This window comes from Pelophylax lessonae, assembly GCF_965119305.1.
Source record: "Pelophylax lessonae genome assembly, chromosome: 10".
Classification (NCBI taxonomy): Eukaryota; Metazoa; Chordata; class Amphibia; order Anura; family Ranidae; genus Pelophylax; species Pelophylax lessonae.
Window position 1 is genome coordinate 19,147,626 of NC_138777.1, and position 18,318 is coordinate 19,165,943.

The following is an 18,318-nucleotide window of genomic DNA, read 5'->3' on the forward strand; positions in this document are numbered from 1 at the left end:
GGATTCCAATGGTTTTATTTACTTGTCATATGTCACAGCTATTTAAAATAGATTTACTACTAGAGGTCATATATTATATAAAAAGTCTGAAAAAAGAACACATCAGAATACATGTCTCACTAAGAAAGTCCCCATTCAGCAGTTCAGAGTCTGTTCATAGATACTTTAGACTTCCATTTTTGTTCATAGGAAGCCAGGAATGTTGTGTATTTTCTTTTACACGGACTCTTCTTTTACTTGCTCGTAGTATTCATAGAAACCACTTATATCTTCTGTTTGACGTATGATTTGCTCCAGAGTGCACTGGTACAGGAACATATAATGAGCCTAAAAGAGGAAAAACTATATTGTGAACGTCTAGAGGAAAACAGATTTCCTCTCCAAATAAGGAAAGGATTCTTCACCATAAGAGCTGTGAAAATGTGGAATAGACTCCCTCCAGAGGTGGTTCTGACCAGCTCACTAGATCACTGAGTTACTGGAGAATCTACTGCTTCTTCTAGAGGACCTTAGACTTGGAGAGAAAAAGTCAAGTTTGTTGTTAAACCTGGAGGCCAGAGGATCGATATTTGGCATTTCCCTTCATGGCATAACATGAAGATCGGGGGGTCCAAGAACCTGCTACAGTTTTGGTGCCGCTACTCAGCAAGGAATACACAGACTTGATCTGAGTTAAAAAGCAAAGTCCTGTGGTAACTAAAACAAAGGCAGGATGCCATTGACTGTCCACCCAATTTTAAAAATCCTTGATTGCTGGGCTGTCTGTCTGACAGGTGAAGTGTCAGAAGGAAGCTCAGAGAGGACAGAGTGTCCCTATGTCTGCCTAATGTCCGTATGTCAGTATAATAATTCTCTTTGCTGTACTCCATCATCTTAACCTTAGTCAACATTTGGCTAGCAATTGGCCCATTTCAAATATTAAAATCTACATTTGTATGCACTAGCATTTGCCTTCTCTTTTTTAAGCCAAAAAGCAGGGGTCCCCAGACTGTTTAAGCCAAGGGCCAGTTTACTGTCCCTCAGACTTTAGGGGGGCAAGAATGTGGTCAGTGGGATTAGAAAATGCTTCAGACTTGGTGTTTAGCAGGGTTAAAATAATTACATAACACTTGTGGGCAGTGGGAGGTATTGTATAAGTGGGAGGAATAGTGGTCCATCGTTGGTATCAGTGGGAGGAATAGTGCTTCATTGTTGGAGTAAGTGGGAGGAATAGTGCCCCAGTGGTGGAGTAAGTGGAAAGAATAGTGCCTCATCGTTGGAGTAAATGGGAGGAATAGTGCCCCAGTGTTGGAGTGAGTGGAAAGAATAGTGCCCCATTGTTGCAGTAAGTGGGAGGAATAGTGCTTCATTGTTCGAGTAAGTGGGAGGAATAGTGCCCCAGGGGTGGAGTGAGTGGAAAGAATATTGCCCCATTGTTGCAGTAAGTGGAAGAAATAGTGTCCCATCGTTGGAGTAAGTGGGAGGAATAGTTCCCCATTGTTGCAGTAAGTGGGAGGAATAGTGCCTCATCATTGGAGAAAGTGGGAGGAATAGTGCCCCATCGTTGGAGTAAGTGGGAGGAATAGTGCCCCAGTGTTGGAGTAAGTAGGAGGAATAGTGCCCCATCGTTGGAGTAAGTGGGAGGAATAGTGCCCCAGTGTTGGAGTAAGTAGGAGGAATAGTGCCCCATCGTTGGAGTAAGTGGGAGGAATAGTGCTTCATTGTTGGAGTAAGTGGGAGAAATAGTGCCCCAGTGGTTGAGTAAGTGGAAGGAATAGTGCCCCATCATTGGTGTCAGTGGGAGGAATAGTGTTCCATCATTGGTGTCAGTGAGATAAATAGTGCTTTATCTTTGGTGTCATTAGAAGGAATAGTGCCCCATTGTTGGTGTCAGTGGGAGGAATAGTTCCCCATCGTTAGTGCTAGTGAAAGGAATAGTGCCCCATCATTGGTATCAGTGGGAGGAATAGTGCCCCATCATTGGTTTCAGTGGGAGGAATAGTGCCCCATCATTGCATCATTGGTGTCAGTGGATGGAATAGTGTTCCATCATTGGTGTCAGTGAGATAAATAGTGCTTTATCTTTGGTGTCATTGGTATGAATAGTGCCCCATTGTTGGTGTCCGTGGAAAGAATAGTACCTTATATCAGGTAAAGAAACAGTGCCCTGAGGGCTTGATAATTGCAAGCAAAGGGCCACAGTTTGCAGGCCACAGCTTTAAAGGATGAAGGAGAACAAGAGGCAAATGTGGTCGAATCACATACTAATAGAAACCTAAAGTGATTTAAAAAATATCACCGTACCGCTGTGTTCACCATTAAAGGTCGTTGCTGATTCAGACAATGAGCTATTCCATACACATCCACAGCACTCTCCTCTTTCAGCTGGGTTATAATCCAATCAAGGGCAATGAAGATTCCTGACCTGCAGGCTCCAGAGCTGATAAAATGTAATATGTACATAGTAAAAAAATACACTTAAAAGTATAAATATATATAAAATAAATAGTATAAAGTAAAGCTAAACATAAATATAAAAGGTAAAAGAATGTAGGTAACAGGACAGAAAAATGTATGTATAGTGAAGTAGATTATTAAGTTCTCATCCTACTGTTTTACTTGAAAATAATATAGGAGAGAGGAGCGGGGCTGTGAGCCAGCATTACCTAGGAAGTCTTGCATGTTAGATTTCCCTGGAACTAGAGGTTCCCAGGGTGCCCTAGAACAGGGGGTCTCCAAATTTTCTAATCAAAGTTTACTGTCCTTCAGGTTTTAAGGGGGCCAGACTTTGGGCAGTGGGAGTAGAAAATGCCCTAGCATCAGTGATCCATCAGTGGTCTTATTGGGAGAAATTACGCCATTGATGGTGTCCTTAGAGGAATAGTGCCCCGTCATTGGTGTCAGTATATTGCCCCGTCATTGGTGTCAGTTGGTGGAATAGTGCCCCAAGGGCCAGATAAAGGCAAACTAAGGGCCACATCCTTCCCCCAGGCCACAGTTTGCAGACCACTGTCCCATAAGAACACAGACAGTGCTTGACAGTGGAAGATCCTAATGGTGGAGCCCAGCATGGGCACACTTTGAAAAACATGTAAAGCCAATCTATAAAATGTCATTTGAATAAGAACTCACAGAATGTGGAAAAAAACAACCCTTGCAGTGGCCCCTCCCCACCTTTTCACTGCTAGGGCCATTTTGTGTTTTTTTTTGCACACGTTTAAAAAGTCCTTTTAGGACTGAAGATTAGTTAAAACCCTCAAAGAATTATATATTTACTGAAAATATTTTGTGTCACATGATATTAGCCCAGCAGTTTGCCAAGGGCAAAATTTAAACTGCGGGCCTCCTTCCCCCAGGTGTCAGCCAGGGAGATCAGGGAACCCTGGTTCACTGATCTCCCCTAGCTGTTAAGAACTCAGAAGCGACATGCATAATGGCACTTCCAGTTTCTGGTGTCACTTTCCCTGCAGCTTCATTGGAAGGCATATGAGAAATCTGGGGTCTAAATCACCCCTGATGCCTCCTTATAGAGAACCTGTACAAATAATTTATATCATATAGAGAATTTTTTGTCCTCTATGTCTTCTTTTTTTTGTCCTCTTCTCCCTGGAATGATCAAAGAGCCCCTGAGATCCTTCTATATAGGATCACATGTCTCTATGGTCATTTCAGAAGCCACACCTCCCCACAGCTAGAATAACTCCCCCCAGGCTCACATTTAACCCCTTGATCACCCACAGGGTTAACCCCTTCCCTGCCAGTGTCATTATTACAGTAACAGTGCATATTTTTAGCACTGATTACTGTAGTAATGTCACTGGTCCTCCCAAAACTGTCAAAAATGTCAGTAGGGGGGTCCGATCTGTCCGCCGCAATGTCACAGTCCCGCAAAAAAAAAAAAAAAGCTTGCTGCCATTACTAGTAAAAAAAAAAAAAAAACAATAAAAATGACATACATCTTTCCCGTAGTTAGTAAACGCAATAACTTTTGGGCAAACCAATCAAAATACGCTTATTGTGATTTTTTTTTACCAAAAATATGTAGCAAAAAACAAATTGGCTTAAAATGTTAAAAAATGTTGACCTTTACATTTTTTTTGGGAATGTTATATAGCAGAATGTGAAAAATATTGTTTTTTTTTCTCAGAATTGTCGCTCTTTTTTTGTATATAGCACAAAAAATAAAAATCGCAGAGGTGATCAAATACCACCAAAAGAAAGCTCTATTTGTGGGGAAAAAAGGACATCAAATTTATTTAGGTACAGCGTTGCACGACCGCACAATTGTCTGTTAAAGTAACGCAGTGCCGAATTGCAAAATATGGCCTGGTCATTAAGGGGGCAAATCCCCAGAAGTGGTTAATAGATCCATTGAGATTTTCCCCAGCAATTCACATTTCTTCTAGCAAGACCTAACACAGTTTTCTTGGCCATGATTTGGTTTTGTAGAAGAGTTGTAATATAATGGAGCTGGGAATTCTGGAAGAAATGCCTTTGCCACGGATAACACATAAGAAACCAGCATATGATTCACCTTTTCAGCAAACATGTAAACCAGAGACAGCCATTGTGGTTACAGTTGACCCTTGGTACCAACAATACATACCTGCAGTGCACCAAGGTGGGGTAATTAGGAGAATTCTTTCTTCTGTACAGCTGAACTGAACTGACAAACTTCATGAGGATGTCTCTGTCAATGAAGTCCCAGCTGGTGGTCCACAAAGTAAATTGGAATTGTCGCACCTGACGACTTTCACTGCTCTTCAGCTGAGTTAGAAAAGTGAATTTTACTAGAGAATTGATACAGCATGTACAACTTAAAAGAGAACAGCGTATGATATCTACATACTACAATGTTATACTAAATCTACTTACATTTGTCACCAGTAGGTTTCGGACAGTCCCGTTACGGTGAATGTCTTCTGATACAAAAGTCACCATGATGTCACCAAATACCTTAGCTTCTCTGGAGGGCCAGTATTGCTCACTGCATACCTAAAAAGGGCAATTGTTATTCCTTATCTCACTTATTTACAGGATAGATAGATATAGATAGATAGATAGATAGATAGATAGATAGATAGATAGATAGATAGATAGATAGATAGATAGATAAATAGATAGATAGATAATGGAGGGATAGATAGATAGATAGATAGATAGATAGATAGATAGATAGATAGATAGATAGATAGATAATGTAGGTATGGATAGATAGATAGATAGATAGATAGATAGATAGATAGATAGATAGATAGATAGATAGATAATGTAGGTATGGATAGATAGATAGATAGATAGATAGATAGATAGATAGATAGATAGATAGATAGATAGATAGATAGATAGATAGATAAATAGATAGATAGATAATGGAGGGATAGATAGATAGATAGATAGATAGATAGATAGATAGATAGATAGATAGATAGATAGATAGATAGATAGATAGATAATGTAGGTATGGATAGATAGATAGATAGATAGATAGATAGATAGATAGATAGATAGATAGATAGATAGATAGATAGATAATGTAGGTATGGATAGATAGATAGATAGATAGATAGATAGATAGATAGATAGATAGATAGATAGATAGATAGATAGATAGATAGATAGATAGATAGATAGATAGATGACAGTCCATGTGACTGGGACTTTTTATGACTTTCTTTCAACAATGGTTTTCTTTTTGCCACTCTTCCATAAAGGGCAGATTTGTGGAGCGCACGACTAATAGTTGTCCTGTGGACAGATTCTCCCACCTGAGCTGTGGATCTCTGCAGATCCTCCAGAGTTACCATGGACTTCTTGGCTGCTTCTCTAAATAATGCTCTCCTTGCCCAGCCGGTCAGTTTACATGGACGGCCATGTCTTGGTAGGTTTGCAGTTGTGCCATACTCTTTCCATTTTCGGATGGTGGATTGAACAGCGCTCCGTGAGATGTTCAAAGCTTGGGATATTTTTTTTAACTTAACCTTGCTTTAAACCTCTCCACAACTTTATCCGTGACCTCTCTGTTGTGTTCCTTGGCCTTTATGATGCTGTTTGTTCACTAAGGTTCTCTAACAAACCCCTGAGGGCTTCACAGAACAGCTGCATTTATACTGAGATTATATTACACACAGATGGACTCTATTTGCGAAATAAGGTGACTTCTGAAGGCAATTGGTTCCACTACATTTTGTATCAGAGTAAAGTGGGCTGAATACAAATGCACGCCACACTTTTCACATATTTATTTGTAAAACATTTTGAAAACCATTTATCATTTTCCTTCCACTTCACAATTATGTGCCACTTTGTGTTGGTCTATCACACAAAATCCCAATAAAATACATTTACGTTTTTGGTTGTAATGACAAAATGTGGAAAAACTCAAGGGGTATGAATACTTTTTCAAGGCACTGTAAGAATAAGAAAACAAGGGTTATCAATGTACCTTGCCATTTTCTTGACAACTGGACAACATTACAATGGTATTTACGTGTTTCTCCCATATCAAGTACCAGAAATATCCCACTGTATCAGACTGAGGGTTCTGAGCTGCAATGAACTCCCGTGAAAATCTATAACCCTGAAAGAAAGGAAAAGGGGCTTTAATAGTAAAATATATAAAATGTCCCATAGACACACATATCAGACACTTTTCATATAAGCTGACCCTGACATTCTTTAAAGAGTGACTATAACAGCTTACTAACATATCAGCCTGGATGTCACATCACTTCCTCAAACTCAACCTATCCAAAACCGAGCTCATAATATTTCCTCCCCCTCGTTCCTCTTCCCCTGATTTCTCAACATCAACGGCGCGACTATCAACCCGTCCACCCATGCCAAGGTCCTAGGTGTAATCCTGGACTCTGAACTATCCTTTCGGCCACACATCCAGTCACTGTCCAAAGCTTGCCGCCTCAACCTCCGCAACATCTCCAAGATACGTCACTTCCTAACCAACGATACCACAAAGCTTCTAATCCACTCCCTGGTCATCTCTCGTCTCAAATACTGCAACTTCCTTCTCATTGGCTATCCCCCCTTCAGTCCATCATGAACGCTGCTGCCAGGCTCATCCACCTTGCAAACCGATTTTTTGTGTCTGCTACCCCTCTTTGCCAATCCCTCCATTGGCAGCCACTCAACCAACAAATTTAATTCAAGTTACTAACCATAAGTTACATGGCCATTCATAACTTGATGCCCAGCTACATCACTAACCTGGTCTCAAAATACCAACAAACTCTTTGTTCCCCCCAGGACCTCCTGATCTCTAACTCCCTTGTAACCTCTTCCCATGCTCACCTCCAGGACTTCTCCCGAGCCTCTCCCATCCTCTGGAATGCTCTACCCCCAATCTGTCTGACTATCCCCTACTTTGTCCACTTTCAGACGATCGCTGAAAACACATCTCTTCAGAGGAAGCTATCTGGCAATCATCTAACAGCTGTTTTTTTATTTTCTCCATCAGCCCATCCCTCACAGTTATTACCTCTTGTATCTCTTGACCCTCCATCTTAGATTGTAAGCTCTAAGGAGCAGGGTCCTCTGATTCCTACTGTATTAAAGTGTATTGTTTTTGTACTGTCTATCCTCAAGTTGTAAAGCGCTGCGTAAACTGTCAGCGCAATATAAATACTATATAATAATAATACAGTCGTTTTTATTATTTGATGTTTACGCAATCAGCATAAAGTGACACGGTCATCGGCAAAAAAAAATCTTAACCACTTCCCGACCACCCGCCGCCTTTTTTTTTTTTTTTAAATCAGAAACAAAGTTTATTGAACAAAATTGAAAATTCACAGGCTTTAACACAGCAAGCTCTCTTGCAAAGAGAGTATAGGCAATCAGATAACAGGTACATGACATCCCCGAAAGAGTGCATTCCCATCAAAGTAAATCCACACACCCAAACATAATAACAGAAGTATACATCCAATACCTCCCCACACTCTGCAATTAGAACAAGTAGAAGACTATTGCAGTAAGCGATCCATGATAAGATCAGCAGGAGCCAGGCCCGGCTGTGCCAGCCACCCAGCCCAGATTTTGTCATATCTTAGCGGAACCCCTCTATGCTGATAAATTAGGCTTTCATACCGTAGGGTAGCGCCCACTGCCTTCACCCACATCTCCAGTGAGGGAGGGGACGGAGATGTCCAGTGCTGCAAAATAAGTTTTCGGGCCTGAAAAAAAGACCTCGACAACGCTAATCGCACGTTGACATCAGGCGAGTATTCCTCCACCATGCTAAGGAGGCACGGCTTCGGATCCACCGGCACAGCTAAGGAAAATGCAGCGTTAACAGTCTGGACCACCGCCGTCCAATACCTGTGGAGCTTGGGGCAGCGCCACAGAAGGTGAATGAGGTCTCCACAGTCTCTACTACACCTGGTGCACAAGGAGTCAGTTCTAAGACCCATCCTGTAAAGGCGGAGGGGGGTGCGGTGCACCCGGAGGAGTATGTAAAGTTGGGAGAGTCGCTGCGCCACGCCAAGGGAGCATGTACGCACCGACTCCAAGGCCTCATCCCACTGATCATCACTGATAACCCCAACATCCGCCTCCCAATGAGATTTAGCAGGGCTAGGGAATTTCTCCAAATAATCCGATAGCAGCATAGAGTAACATTCCGATATAAACCCCTTAGTCGTAGCGCAGCGCCTCATCATAGTAAAGACTGGAGTCGGGGACAGTTCCGGGCCCAGCAGGGAAGGCTGAGCTCAGACTGCATGCCGCAGCTGCATATACGAAAACTGCATGGTCGGAGGTAGGTCATAGACTGCACTAAGTTGGGCAAAGTCCAGCAAGCGTTCCCGGAGGAACACCTGCTTGATGTGAGTAATTCCCCGCCAACTCGCCGCACATGGCAGCTTGGCCAGCCCTGGATAGGTCAAGTTGTCCCACAGTAAACTATATTCCGTAAAGCCGGTAACCCCATGCAACTGTTTCGCCTTCGACCATATTTTATGCATTAATCTATAGGTGGGAAATAATTTGTTAGATTTCAGAAAGAACTGCGATTCTAGTGCCTCCGGGACCCCGCGCGCCGCAACCTCATGAAGTACAACCTGAACCGTAGAATCCCCGTCCCCCCCCACAGAGGGCCTTTACCAAGTGCTGCAACTGTGCCGCCAAATAGTAAATCCAAGGGTTAGGAAAGGCCAAGCCTCCCCTATCCTTGGGCCTGTATAGTTGTTCAAGGCGTATTCTGGCAACACCCGACCTCCACAACAAGGAGCGGAAGATGGAGTTCACCAGACGGAACAGTTTCAAAGGAATGACTACCGGGGAATTATGGAGGAAATACAAAAGTTGGGGCATTAAAATCATCTTCACCAAGTTAGCTCTACCAGCTACTGAGAGCCAAAGTTTGGACCAAATGGCCACCTTGTCCCTGAATCTCGTCAAAAGTGGGAAGAGATTCAGGCGACAGTAATCGGTAATGACAGCGGAGATCACCACCCCCCAGTATTTGAACTTTTGCTCTACCTGTACCGGGCAGAAATCAGGCAACCGGGGATCCACCCCCTGGTCCAGCGGCAACAAGGCCGACTTGGACCAGTTGATGGTCAGCCCCGAGAAGCCACCAAACTCCGTTATGATGCGCATCACTGCCCGAAGGGACGGACCCGTGTCACCCAGGAGCAGCAACCCGCCGCCTTTTTACTGCGGCAGGGTGGCTCTCCTGCGCAAACCGACGTAGACCTACTTCAGTCACACGTGGGAAGCTAGGGGGCGAGCGTGTGCCGCCACTGGCGCGCTCCCGCCCCCACTCGGCAGCGGGAAACCCGATGCACGGGTCAGGCAGCTCCGATTGCCGCCTGACACCCATGATTGCTCCCTGCTGAGAGAGAAGAACGGTCTGCTGTTATAAATACAGCTGACCATTCTTCTCCCTGGAATGATCACAGAGCTCATGTGATCCTTCTATATAGGATCACATGTCTCTATGGTCATTTCACAAGCCACGCCCCCCACAGTTAGAATCAAGAAGGAAGCGGCCACTGGCTCCCGAGGACCAGTCTCTATGACTCTCTGAGGCCTGGGCGCGACGTGATGACGTCATGCTGGGCCTGGCAGTTTCAATACTGCACTGATCTCGGCATTCAGCTGAGATCGTTTTTTTTTTTTTTATTTCAGGCTTTCTAGCCTGTAGGAGAGATCTGAGATCTTATTGACCCCACATCTCCCTATAAAGAGGACCTGTCATTCACTATTCTTATTACAAGGGATGTTTACATTCCTTGTAATAGGAATAAAAGTGATCAAAAAAAAAAAAAAAAAAATTAAAGGAAAAAAGTGTAAAAATAAAAAAATAAAAATAAAATAAACAATAAAAAATGTAAAGTGCCCCCGTCCCTGAGTGCTCGCATGCAGAAGCGAACGCATGCGTACGTCGCAATAACATATGTAAACAACGTTCAATCCATACATCTGAGGTATCGCCGTGAACGTTACAGCGAGAGCAACAATTCTAGCCCAAGACCTCCACTTTAACTCTAAACTGATAACATGTAAACATTTGTAAAACGTAGCCTATAGAGATTTTTAAATACCGAAGTTTGGCGTAATTCCAAGAGTGTGTGCAATTTTAAAGCGTGACATGTTAGGTATCCATTTACTTGGCGTAACATAATCTTTCACATTATACAAAAAAATTGGGCTAACTTTTGTGTTTTTTTTTTTTTTTAATTCACAAAACAGTTTTTTTTTTTCCAAAAAAAACACGTTTGAAAAATTTCTGCTCAAATACCGTGTGACATAAAAAGTTGCAATGACCGACATTTTATTCCCTAGGTTCTCTGCTAAAAAGATATATATATAATGTTTTGGGGTTCCGAGTAATTTTCTAGCAAAAAAAATGATGATTTTTACATGTAGGAGCGGAGTGCCAGAAATCGCCCGGTATGGAAGTGGTTAAATAACTATAAATTACAGCATGCCTTGCATAACAAATGGATATGCTTTATTATTTTTTTTTTTAGTTTCTATAAAGTAATCTTATAGATTATCTATTATTGGTAGATTACCATTATCTAGTAATCTATAGATATAGTCATTAATGGCTGGATAATAGAGGTCCCAGTTTGAGGACTGATAAGATACATCACGGCTCTATTCTTTGCGGGACATTTGACAGTTTTTGGACCTTAGCCAACCATAAAATTCCAGAATAATATTCAGAGTAAGACCTTAGCATCTTGCAATAAATTACATAAATTATTTCAGAAAAAAAAAAAAAATTATCATATGAAAAAATAAATATTTAAACATTTTAAATAACTTACAGTAATGTAGCTGGCACTAATATATCCATAAATGGAACCTTCAAGAGCTGATGTCCTGACTTGAGACGTTCCATCTATAACACAGTTTGTAGGGATATATTGAAATGTATTTAGAAACACCACTGGACCAGCCAAAGTGCACAATAACAGAACATTGTACATTTTGAAGCAAGCATAACTTCATCACATTTTGAAACCTCAAAATACATTTAATTATTTTTGATGAAACCATAATTGGATTCAAATATATACAGGAGCATCTCATCAAATTAGAATATTAATAAAAGGTTAATTTATTTCAGTAATTCAACTCAAAAAGTAAAACTGATATATTTTATATAGATATGTTACACACAGAGTGATATAATTCAAGCATTTCTTTCTTTTAATTTTGATGACTGTGGCTTACAGCGAGTGACAACCCAAAATTCAGGATCTCAGAAAATTATATTGCATAAGGATACTTGGTCGGAGCTCCTTTTGCATGAATTACTGCATCAATGCGGCGTGGCATGGAGGTGATCAGCCTGTGGCACTGCTGAGGTGATAGCAGCTTTTAGCTCATCTGCATTGTTGGGTCTGGTGTCTCTCATCTTTCTCTTGACAACAACCCACAGATTCTCTATGGGGTTTAGGTCAGGCGAGTTTGCTGAATGAAAATAGAACCTCCCTAAAGCTGGTCAGCAGAGGGAAGCATGAAGTGCTCTAGACTTTCCTGCTAGAGGGCTTTGCTGACTTTGGACTTGATAAAACACAGTGGACCAACACCAGAAGATGACATGGCTCCCCAAATCATCACTGACTGTGGAAACTTTTGCATTTCATTTTTTTAAATCAAGGTCCCAGAATCTGCAGGAAGTTGCATGGGGTCCAGTGTGAAGTTTCCACACTCCGCAATGATTTGGGGATTCTGCTGGTGTTGGTCCACTGTGTTTTATCAAGTCCAAAGTCAGCTCAGCCCTCTACCAGAACATTCTAGAGCACTTCAAGCTACCCTCTGCTAAACAGCTTTTTAAAGAGACTGATTTAATTTTCCAGCAGGACTTGGCACCTGCCCACACTGCCAAAACTACCAATACCTGGTTTAATGATCATGGTATCACTGTGTTTGTTTAGCCTGCAAACTCGTGTGACCTAAACCCCATAGAGAATCTGTGGGGTATTGTCAAGAGGAAGATGAGAGACACCAGACCCAACAATGCAGATGAACTGAAGGCTGCTATCAAAAAAACCTGGGCTTTTATAACACCTCAGCAGTGCCACAGGCTGATCGCCTCTATGCCACGCCACACTGATGCAGTAATTCATGTAAAAGGATTCCCAACCAAGTATTGAGTGCATACTATACCATACATAGACATACTTTTCAGTAAGCCAACATTTCTGTATTAAAAATCCTTTGTTTTATTGATCTTATGTAATAATTTAAATTTCGGAGATACTGAATTTTGGGGTTTTACTAGCTGTAAGCCATAATTTAAGTTTCGGAGATACTGAATTTTGGGTTTTTACTAGCTGTAAGCCATAATCATCAGAATTAAAAGAAAGTCTTTTTCGCTTTTTTTTTTCAATTGAATTAGTTTCACTTTTTGAATTGAATTACTGAAATAAACAAACTTTTTGATGATATTCTAATTTTATGAGATGCACCTGTATTATTATAAATTCCTGAAGCTCAGCTTTGGCATGGGAGAGGCACAGACCATGAATGATTCTGAATGTTTGGTTTACAATATATTGTAATTGGCACATTGGAAGCCTTCTTGGTCACAAACAGACTTAGGGCGGATGTAGAATGAAGCTATAAAATCTGCTACCTGTTTTTGGAACATAAACTACACACATCCTAGGACAGTGAAGCCAAACCTTGGCACCCCAGATGTTTTGGAACTACATTTCCCATGATGCTCAACTACACTGCAGAGTGCATGAGCATCATGGGAAATGTAGTTTCAAAACATCTGGGGTGCCAAAGTTCGCCATCGCTGTCCTAGGAAAACATAACATCTACAAGCAGAAAGGGTCCATTGTGGGAAATGAACCCAGGATCCTAGTACTGCAAGGCTACAATGCTAACCAACAAAGGGTCACTGCCTACAATACAAAGTATTTGCTTACATAGCTCAACAGCATCCAGTTGCTTCTTCTGTGTTTCGGCAAGGTTTATGGTTATAGATCTGGACTGCAAAACGCTAACAGACTTCAGACTCTGCATAAGATAATAATGGTGTTAGTACAATAACTCACAACATTGTAAAATATGAATTCCATTGTTAATAAGTATTCTTTACATACATCAAACTCAAGAATAAGGCCTTTGTTGTCACTTGTTCTCAGCTTTTGATATGCTGCGTGGAAATTTTCAATCGTCACAGATTGTTTCCTGAAAATGTAAGCATTAAAAGTTCTAGTAGAATCTTTGGGGTCATAATAGGAAAAATTTGTGTAAATATGGTTTTGCTACTCTCAGCAAGAGATTTACAATAACATATTATCTAATTTGTCTCATTTAACTTGGACCTTTTCTGTAATGTGGAAGATGTTTTACTGCTTATCTAAGCAGCTTCATCAGCTCTAATGAGTGTCAAGGGCATGGCTCAGCATTTATAACCACACTAGTGCTTCAGATACCTTACTCCAATCACCATGTGTTGATTGTCCAACAATAGGACAAGAGGTGGTAAAGTTAGAGAAATTATCATGTTTTAACTAAATAATCCAATAACCATAGTGATATGAAGACATGAGACAGGTGTTAACCATTCAAGTTGAAGGTGTGAATTACTATCAAATTGGTGCAGTAGAGATGGCACCCCATGTCTGCTTAGCAATGATTTGTTCAGTTTAATAGAACTCGAGCCATGCTACCCAAGCTATTAACACATTTCCAACTTCTTAGCACCAAAGTGATTGTTTTATGTAGTTATACCAATGTGATTTTGCAAGCTTTCTCATCTCCCATCATGTTCTTGCACAATCAACATCTGCCTGGACACATGCTATCTTGACTGAATTAAGGTGACTGTGTTATTTGTGTGGATATAAATGCTAAGGTATGTTCCTGGCAATCATTAGCACTGTAAAAGCTGCTTGAAAACAAAATGAGACATCTTCAACATTATCAAACAAGTCTAGCTGAATGCAACAAGCAACATCTATATATACCATGACTTGAATAAATTCGAACCTTCACAAACATAATAAAATAATGTCACTACAAAATGTATTAATACAAATTTTGAGTAAAGTGCGTTACTGTATTTTTTTGTATTTGGCAGTTAGTATGTATATACATTTTCGAGTGAACACAAGTAATCATAGGATGTATATTGGCATATTTAAAACATTTCACAAAGGAGAATTAAACACAAACTGCAGCCATAATTTATTCCTCTGTTTCCATCAAATGATTTGTTTATGTTTATGGAACAGCAATGGGTACCAACAATGCCCCTGCTCTATCCAGTATTTAACCAAGGTTAAAATGTTTAAGTTGTTTTTTAAAAACACAAAATATAAATTAAACATTTTGGAATAGCATACAGGTTGATATAATGAACTTGTTTTATGGCTCTAAACTTTCTAGTAAATCTCTGACAATTCATATATTGATAATAAAGACACAAACATAGATTAATGTTAAAAAAAAGAAAAAGTACTATTTGGCTTAAAAAAATCAGTTTGAACCTATTCATCATTGGGAGGATACACATGCCATTTCTGCTTCAGGGGATGTTTGTGTATACCCCCTTCTACTGTCAAGGTCTTACCTTGCTCTCCTGTTGGCAGCCACCTTGGACTGCTGCCTCTTAAAAACTCTGATTGCATCATCACTTGCCTGCTGCCTGGGTGTCACACAGTGATGATGCTGCACACCTGACTATATCTGTCAACTGATGGGTCGCAGTTTTTGCCCTTGCATTTGTGCTCCAAGGATCATCTTTGCTAGCAGTCTTCTGTTCTCCGTGTATGACCTGACTTGGCTGACGACTCTCCTGGCTCAGATGACCCCGCATTGGCAGACGACCCTACATTAGCAGATGACCCGGCATTGGTAGACTACCTGCTTCTGGACTTGACCCCGGCTTATATGACTACCTGCTTCTGGAGTTAACCCTGGCTTGTTCCTGCTCCCACTTCCTCATTATTGCTGTGTGTTGATTGTTGTTTTCTCCAATAAACTGTTTTATTTTACCTGCATCCCCGTGTGGTCTGGTTTCCTGGCACCCTGACATCTACCAAGGGTGGATATTTCAATGTTCTTTCCTTGCAACATAATACCTCTTTACAAATCTGTCTATAAGAATTATTTTTTTTTCTTGGATTGTCATTCAATTTTAACCCTACAGAATATCTTGCAGAAAATATTAATGACTTTTGTTCTCCTATTGATTTTATAGTGTGGATACCATTTTTTTATTGAGCTTTTTCTCATTTTTTTTACTGGATTTTGTAAACTTCTTCTTTTTTCTTTCTTTTTTTTAATGGAAAATGAATAAATGTAATAATAAAAAAATCAGTTTGGACATACTTAGCAGTATAACACAAGTTAAGTAGCATAAGACCAAAAAATAACACACATGCATAATTATCTACAGGTACATCATGCCAGTCATGAGAAAGACTGTGCCACCCTAAGGCACATGCACACACCTTTATAGGCAGGCCAAGTACCTATACTGGTGTGTATCAGTTAATTTAAACCTGCATAGGATCATAAGTTCCTGCAATCCCTGATCCTGAACCTCAGGCTTGACTTTGTTATTGTCCTGGCTTCTGTCTGACCTGCTTCTGGATTATCCTTGTCTGACTATGTATTCTGCTCATGTCTGTTACCAACCTTGGCCTGGGCTTCTGACCAAGATTTTGTCTATCGACTTTGTACATCACTGCCTATCTGTTGCTAGCCTCTACTTGTTCTTGTTCTTGATTCTGCTTATGATTGGTGCCTTCCTGCTCAGCTTTTTTTGAACCTTGCTTGTGACCTGACTCTGCTAATAACAGAACATATCCTGGGTGCCTTACCTGCTATATATCTGCTTCTCTGATAACAGCACTTCCATGTTCCATTCTTCAGTTTCAGTTACCTGGCCTCTGTGCCCTTCTCTCACCCTTACAGACTCTGTCTTAACTTCCAGGTCTGCTTGGAGAGGAATTATGCAAGAGACTGCCTTCATCACCTTGGGTTCCTCAAACAGGTACCTGACATCACCAGTACTTTTCCTGTAATTGGATTAAACATGCCATGAGAAGGAATGTCCCGTAAACATACGTCACATCAAAGTAGCTCTGAAAATGTTGATAATTTGACATTTTACACTTTAAATATATTCTGCTCAAAGTCTTTTTCACCATTTGGGGAATTAAAGAAAATATTCAGTTTTCTTCTGTTATACCCTTTTTTATTGGACTTTATAAAAGAAGAAATATTTTGAGCTGAATAACAGGCTTGTAGCAAAAAATCTGGAACAGTCACTTCTTTTACTATTCAGTTGTTGTGTTTGGAAAATGTAAAGCCCAGCTCTAGAATTTTTTTTATAAGAAATCAGACTTTTCTCTCTAAGCCTTTCTGCAGTGTAATGGATCAAAGCCAGTTACCTCTATGAGCAAAGCTAATATTCTGCCCTGGGGACCTGGCACTTTTCTCTGATCTTTATTTTTTTGGTGGTCACCTCACTTCCCCTATGAGTTCTCCTGCATGTGGAGCCTATGAGACTAAAAGTGTCACCTCTACCAATAGGAGGTGTGCTCATCAAGGAGGCAGTGATGTGGACACCCGAAGAAGGACCCAAGGAAGTAAAAAGAAGGAAAGAGAAGGATAGTCATGTGTCCATGGCTTTAGTGCAATAAAATGCTAATTTGGAATTTTTCTTTTAATATCAACAGTTAGAAGGAGTGTGGGGATTGTTATTGTCTTGGAATTGGGCTTTACATTTATAAACACCTCTTCATTCTATATGGCTCCATCTAAATGTAGTAGTGGAGAGAAAAACACAGAATAAAACGCTGGACCAGAGGGAACTTCTTTACAGGATTTTTTAAGCATGCATTCAATGGTTCACTCAATTCACTGGTTTAACATGTAAAAGTGCCATGGGTACTGCTGTGAGTGCTACTAGACGTAAAAATATCAGTGGATGCTCATCCTTCAAATACTTTCATTTACCAACAATCCGAGGACCCTCTGGGCCCACCTGCTTTTAGAGAGCTGCCATTGTCTCCAGTATTGGGATGTTACTTCAAAGATAAAGCAAAGCACCCCCAACAATACTTCAACCTCTTAAACACAAGTATGGATTAGTGGCTCACTTAAAAACTTTTGTTGGTGGGCAGACTCCCTAGATTTTTAGGGAATCTAATGATGAGAGAATATTGGTTGGAAGTTCTGCCCTATACTTTTTTGTTAGCGTGGACATTCTTAGCAGTATAATACAAATGAGGCAGAGTGAGATAATCAAACAACATATACATAGACTTACCTAATCAACATATTTTTTTCATAACCAGGTGTTTGCCTGTAAATATAGTAAATATAACATCATAAGGGACATTACCAAGAAGTGCACAAAGATCATATCCAATAGCCCTGAAAATGATCAGAATTTAACTTTTTTAACTTTTGACCTGCAAGTAGAACTAAATCCATTAATGTAACTGTTTCCCAAAACACACATTCACTTTTGCTCTCAAATTAATTGTCAAGCCATCAAATGGCTGGTGTTATAGGTGATCGCATGTGCTGCACCTTAATAAATGAAGATCAAACAGAGGCTAAGATGTCAGCTTCTTTTGCTGTAACAGAAAGGAGGGTTTTGTTCCACTTTAGAGTCTTTTTCACTATTTATGGTTTTTTAAAATTTGTTTCTGATATACCTTTGTATAATGGATTGTATCAAGGAAGAAAGTGAGTGTAAACAGCTAATCATAGAAAATATCTTGCCTTTATTTCCATTAAATGTTTTATGGAACAGCAATGGGCACCAACAATGCCCCTGCTCTATCACATATTTGTTCCAGTATCTAACCAAGGGTTTTGAGAAAT

General features: G+C 40.4%; 1 protein-coding gene across 1 annotated transcript in view; it reads right to left on the reverse strand.

Moving 5' to 3' along the window:
- Positions 1-216: 216 nt before the first annotated feature.
- LOC309565194 (uncharacterized protein) overlaps positions 217-18,318 on the reverse strand; it is a gene marked incomplete at both ends in the record, with an annotated part of 239,729 nt that continues 221,627 nt past the window's right edge. The window contains 10 exons of the mRNA XM_082269988.1: positions 217-327; positions 2,284-2,419; positions 4,586-4,746; positions 4,855-4,974; positions 6,425-6,559; positions 11,277-11,350; positions 13,395-13,485; positions 13,572-13,659; positions 16,302-16,499; positions 17,756-17,791. Of these exons, the coding sequence (XP_082126114.1) occupies positions 217-327; positions 2,284-2,419; positions 4,586-4,746; positions 4,855-4,974; positions 6,425-6,559; positions 11,277-11,350; positions 13,395-13,485; positions 13,572-13,659; positions 16,302-16,499; positions 17,756-17,791 (1,150 nt within the window). The remainder of the gene's footprint in view (positions 328-2,283; positions 2,420-4,585; positions 4,747-4,854; positions 4,975-6,424; positions 6,560-11,276; positions 11,351-13,394; positions 13,486-13,571; positions 13,660-16,301; positions 16,500-17,755; positions 17,792-18,318) is intronic.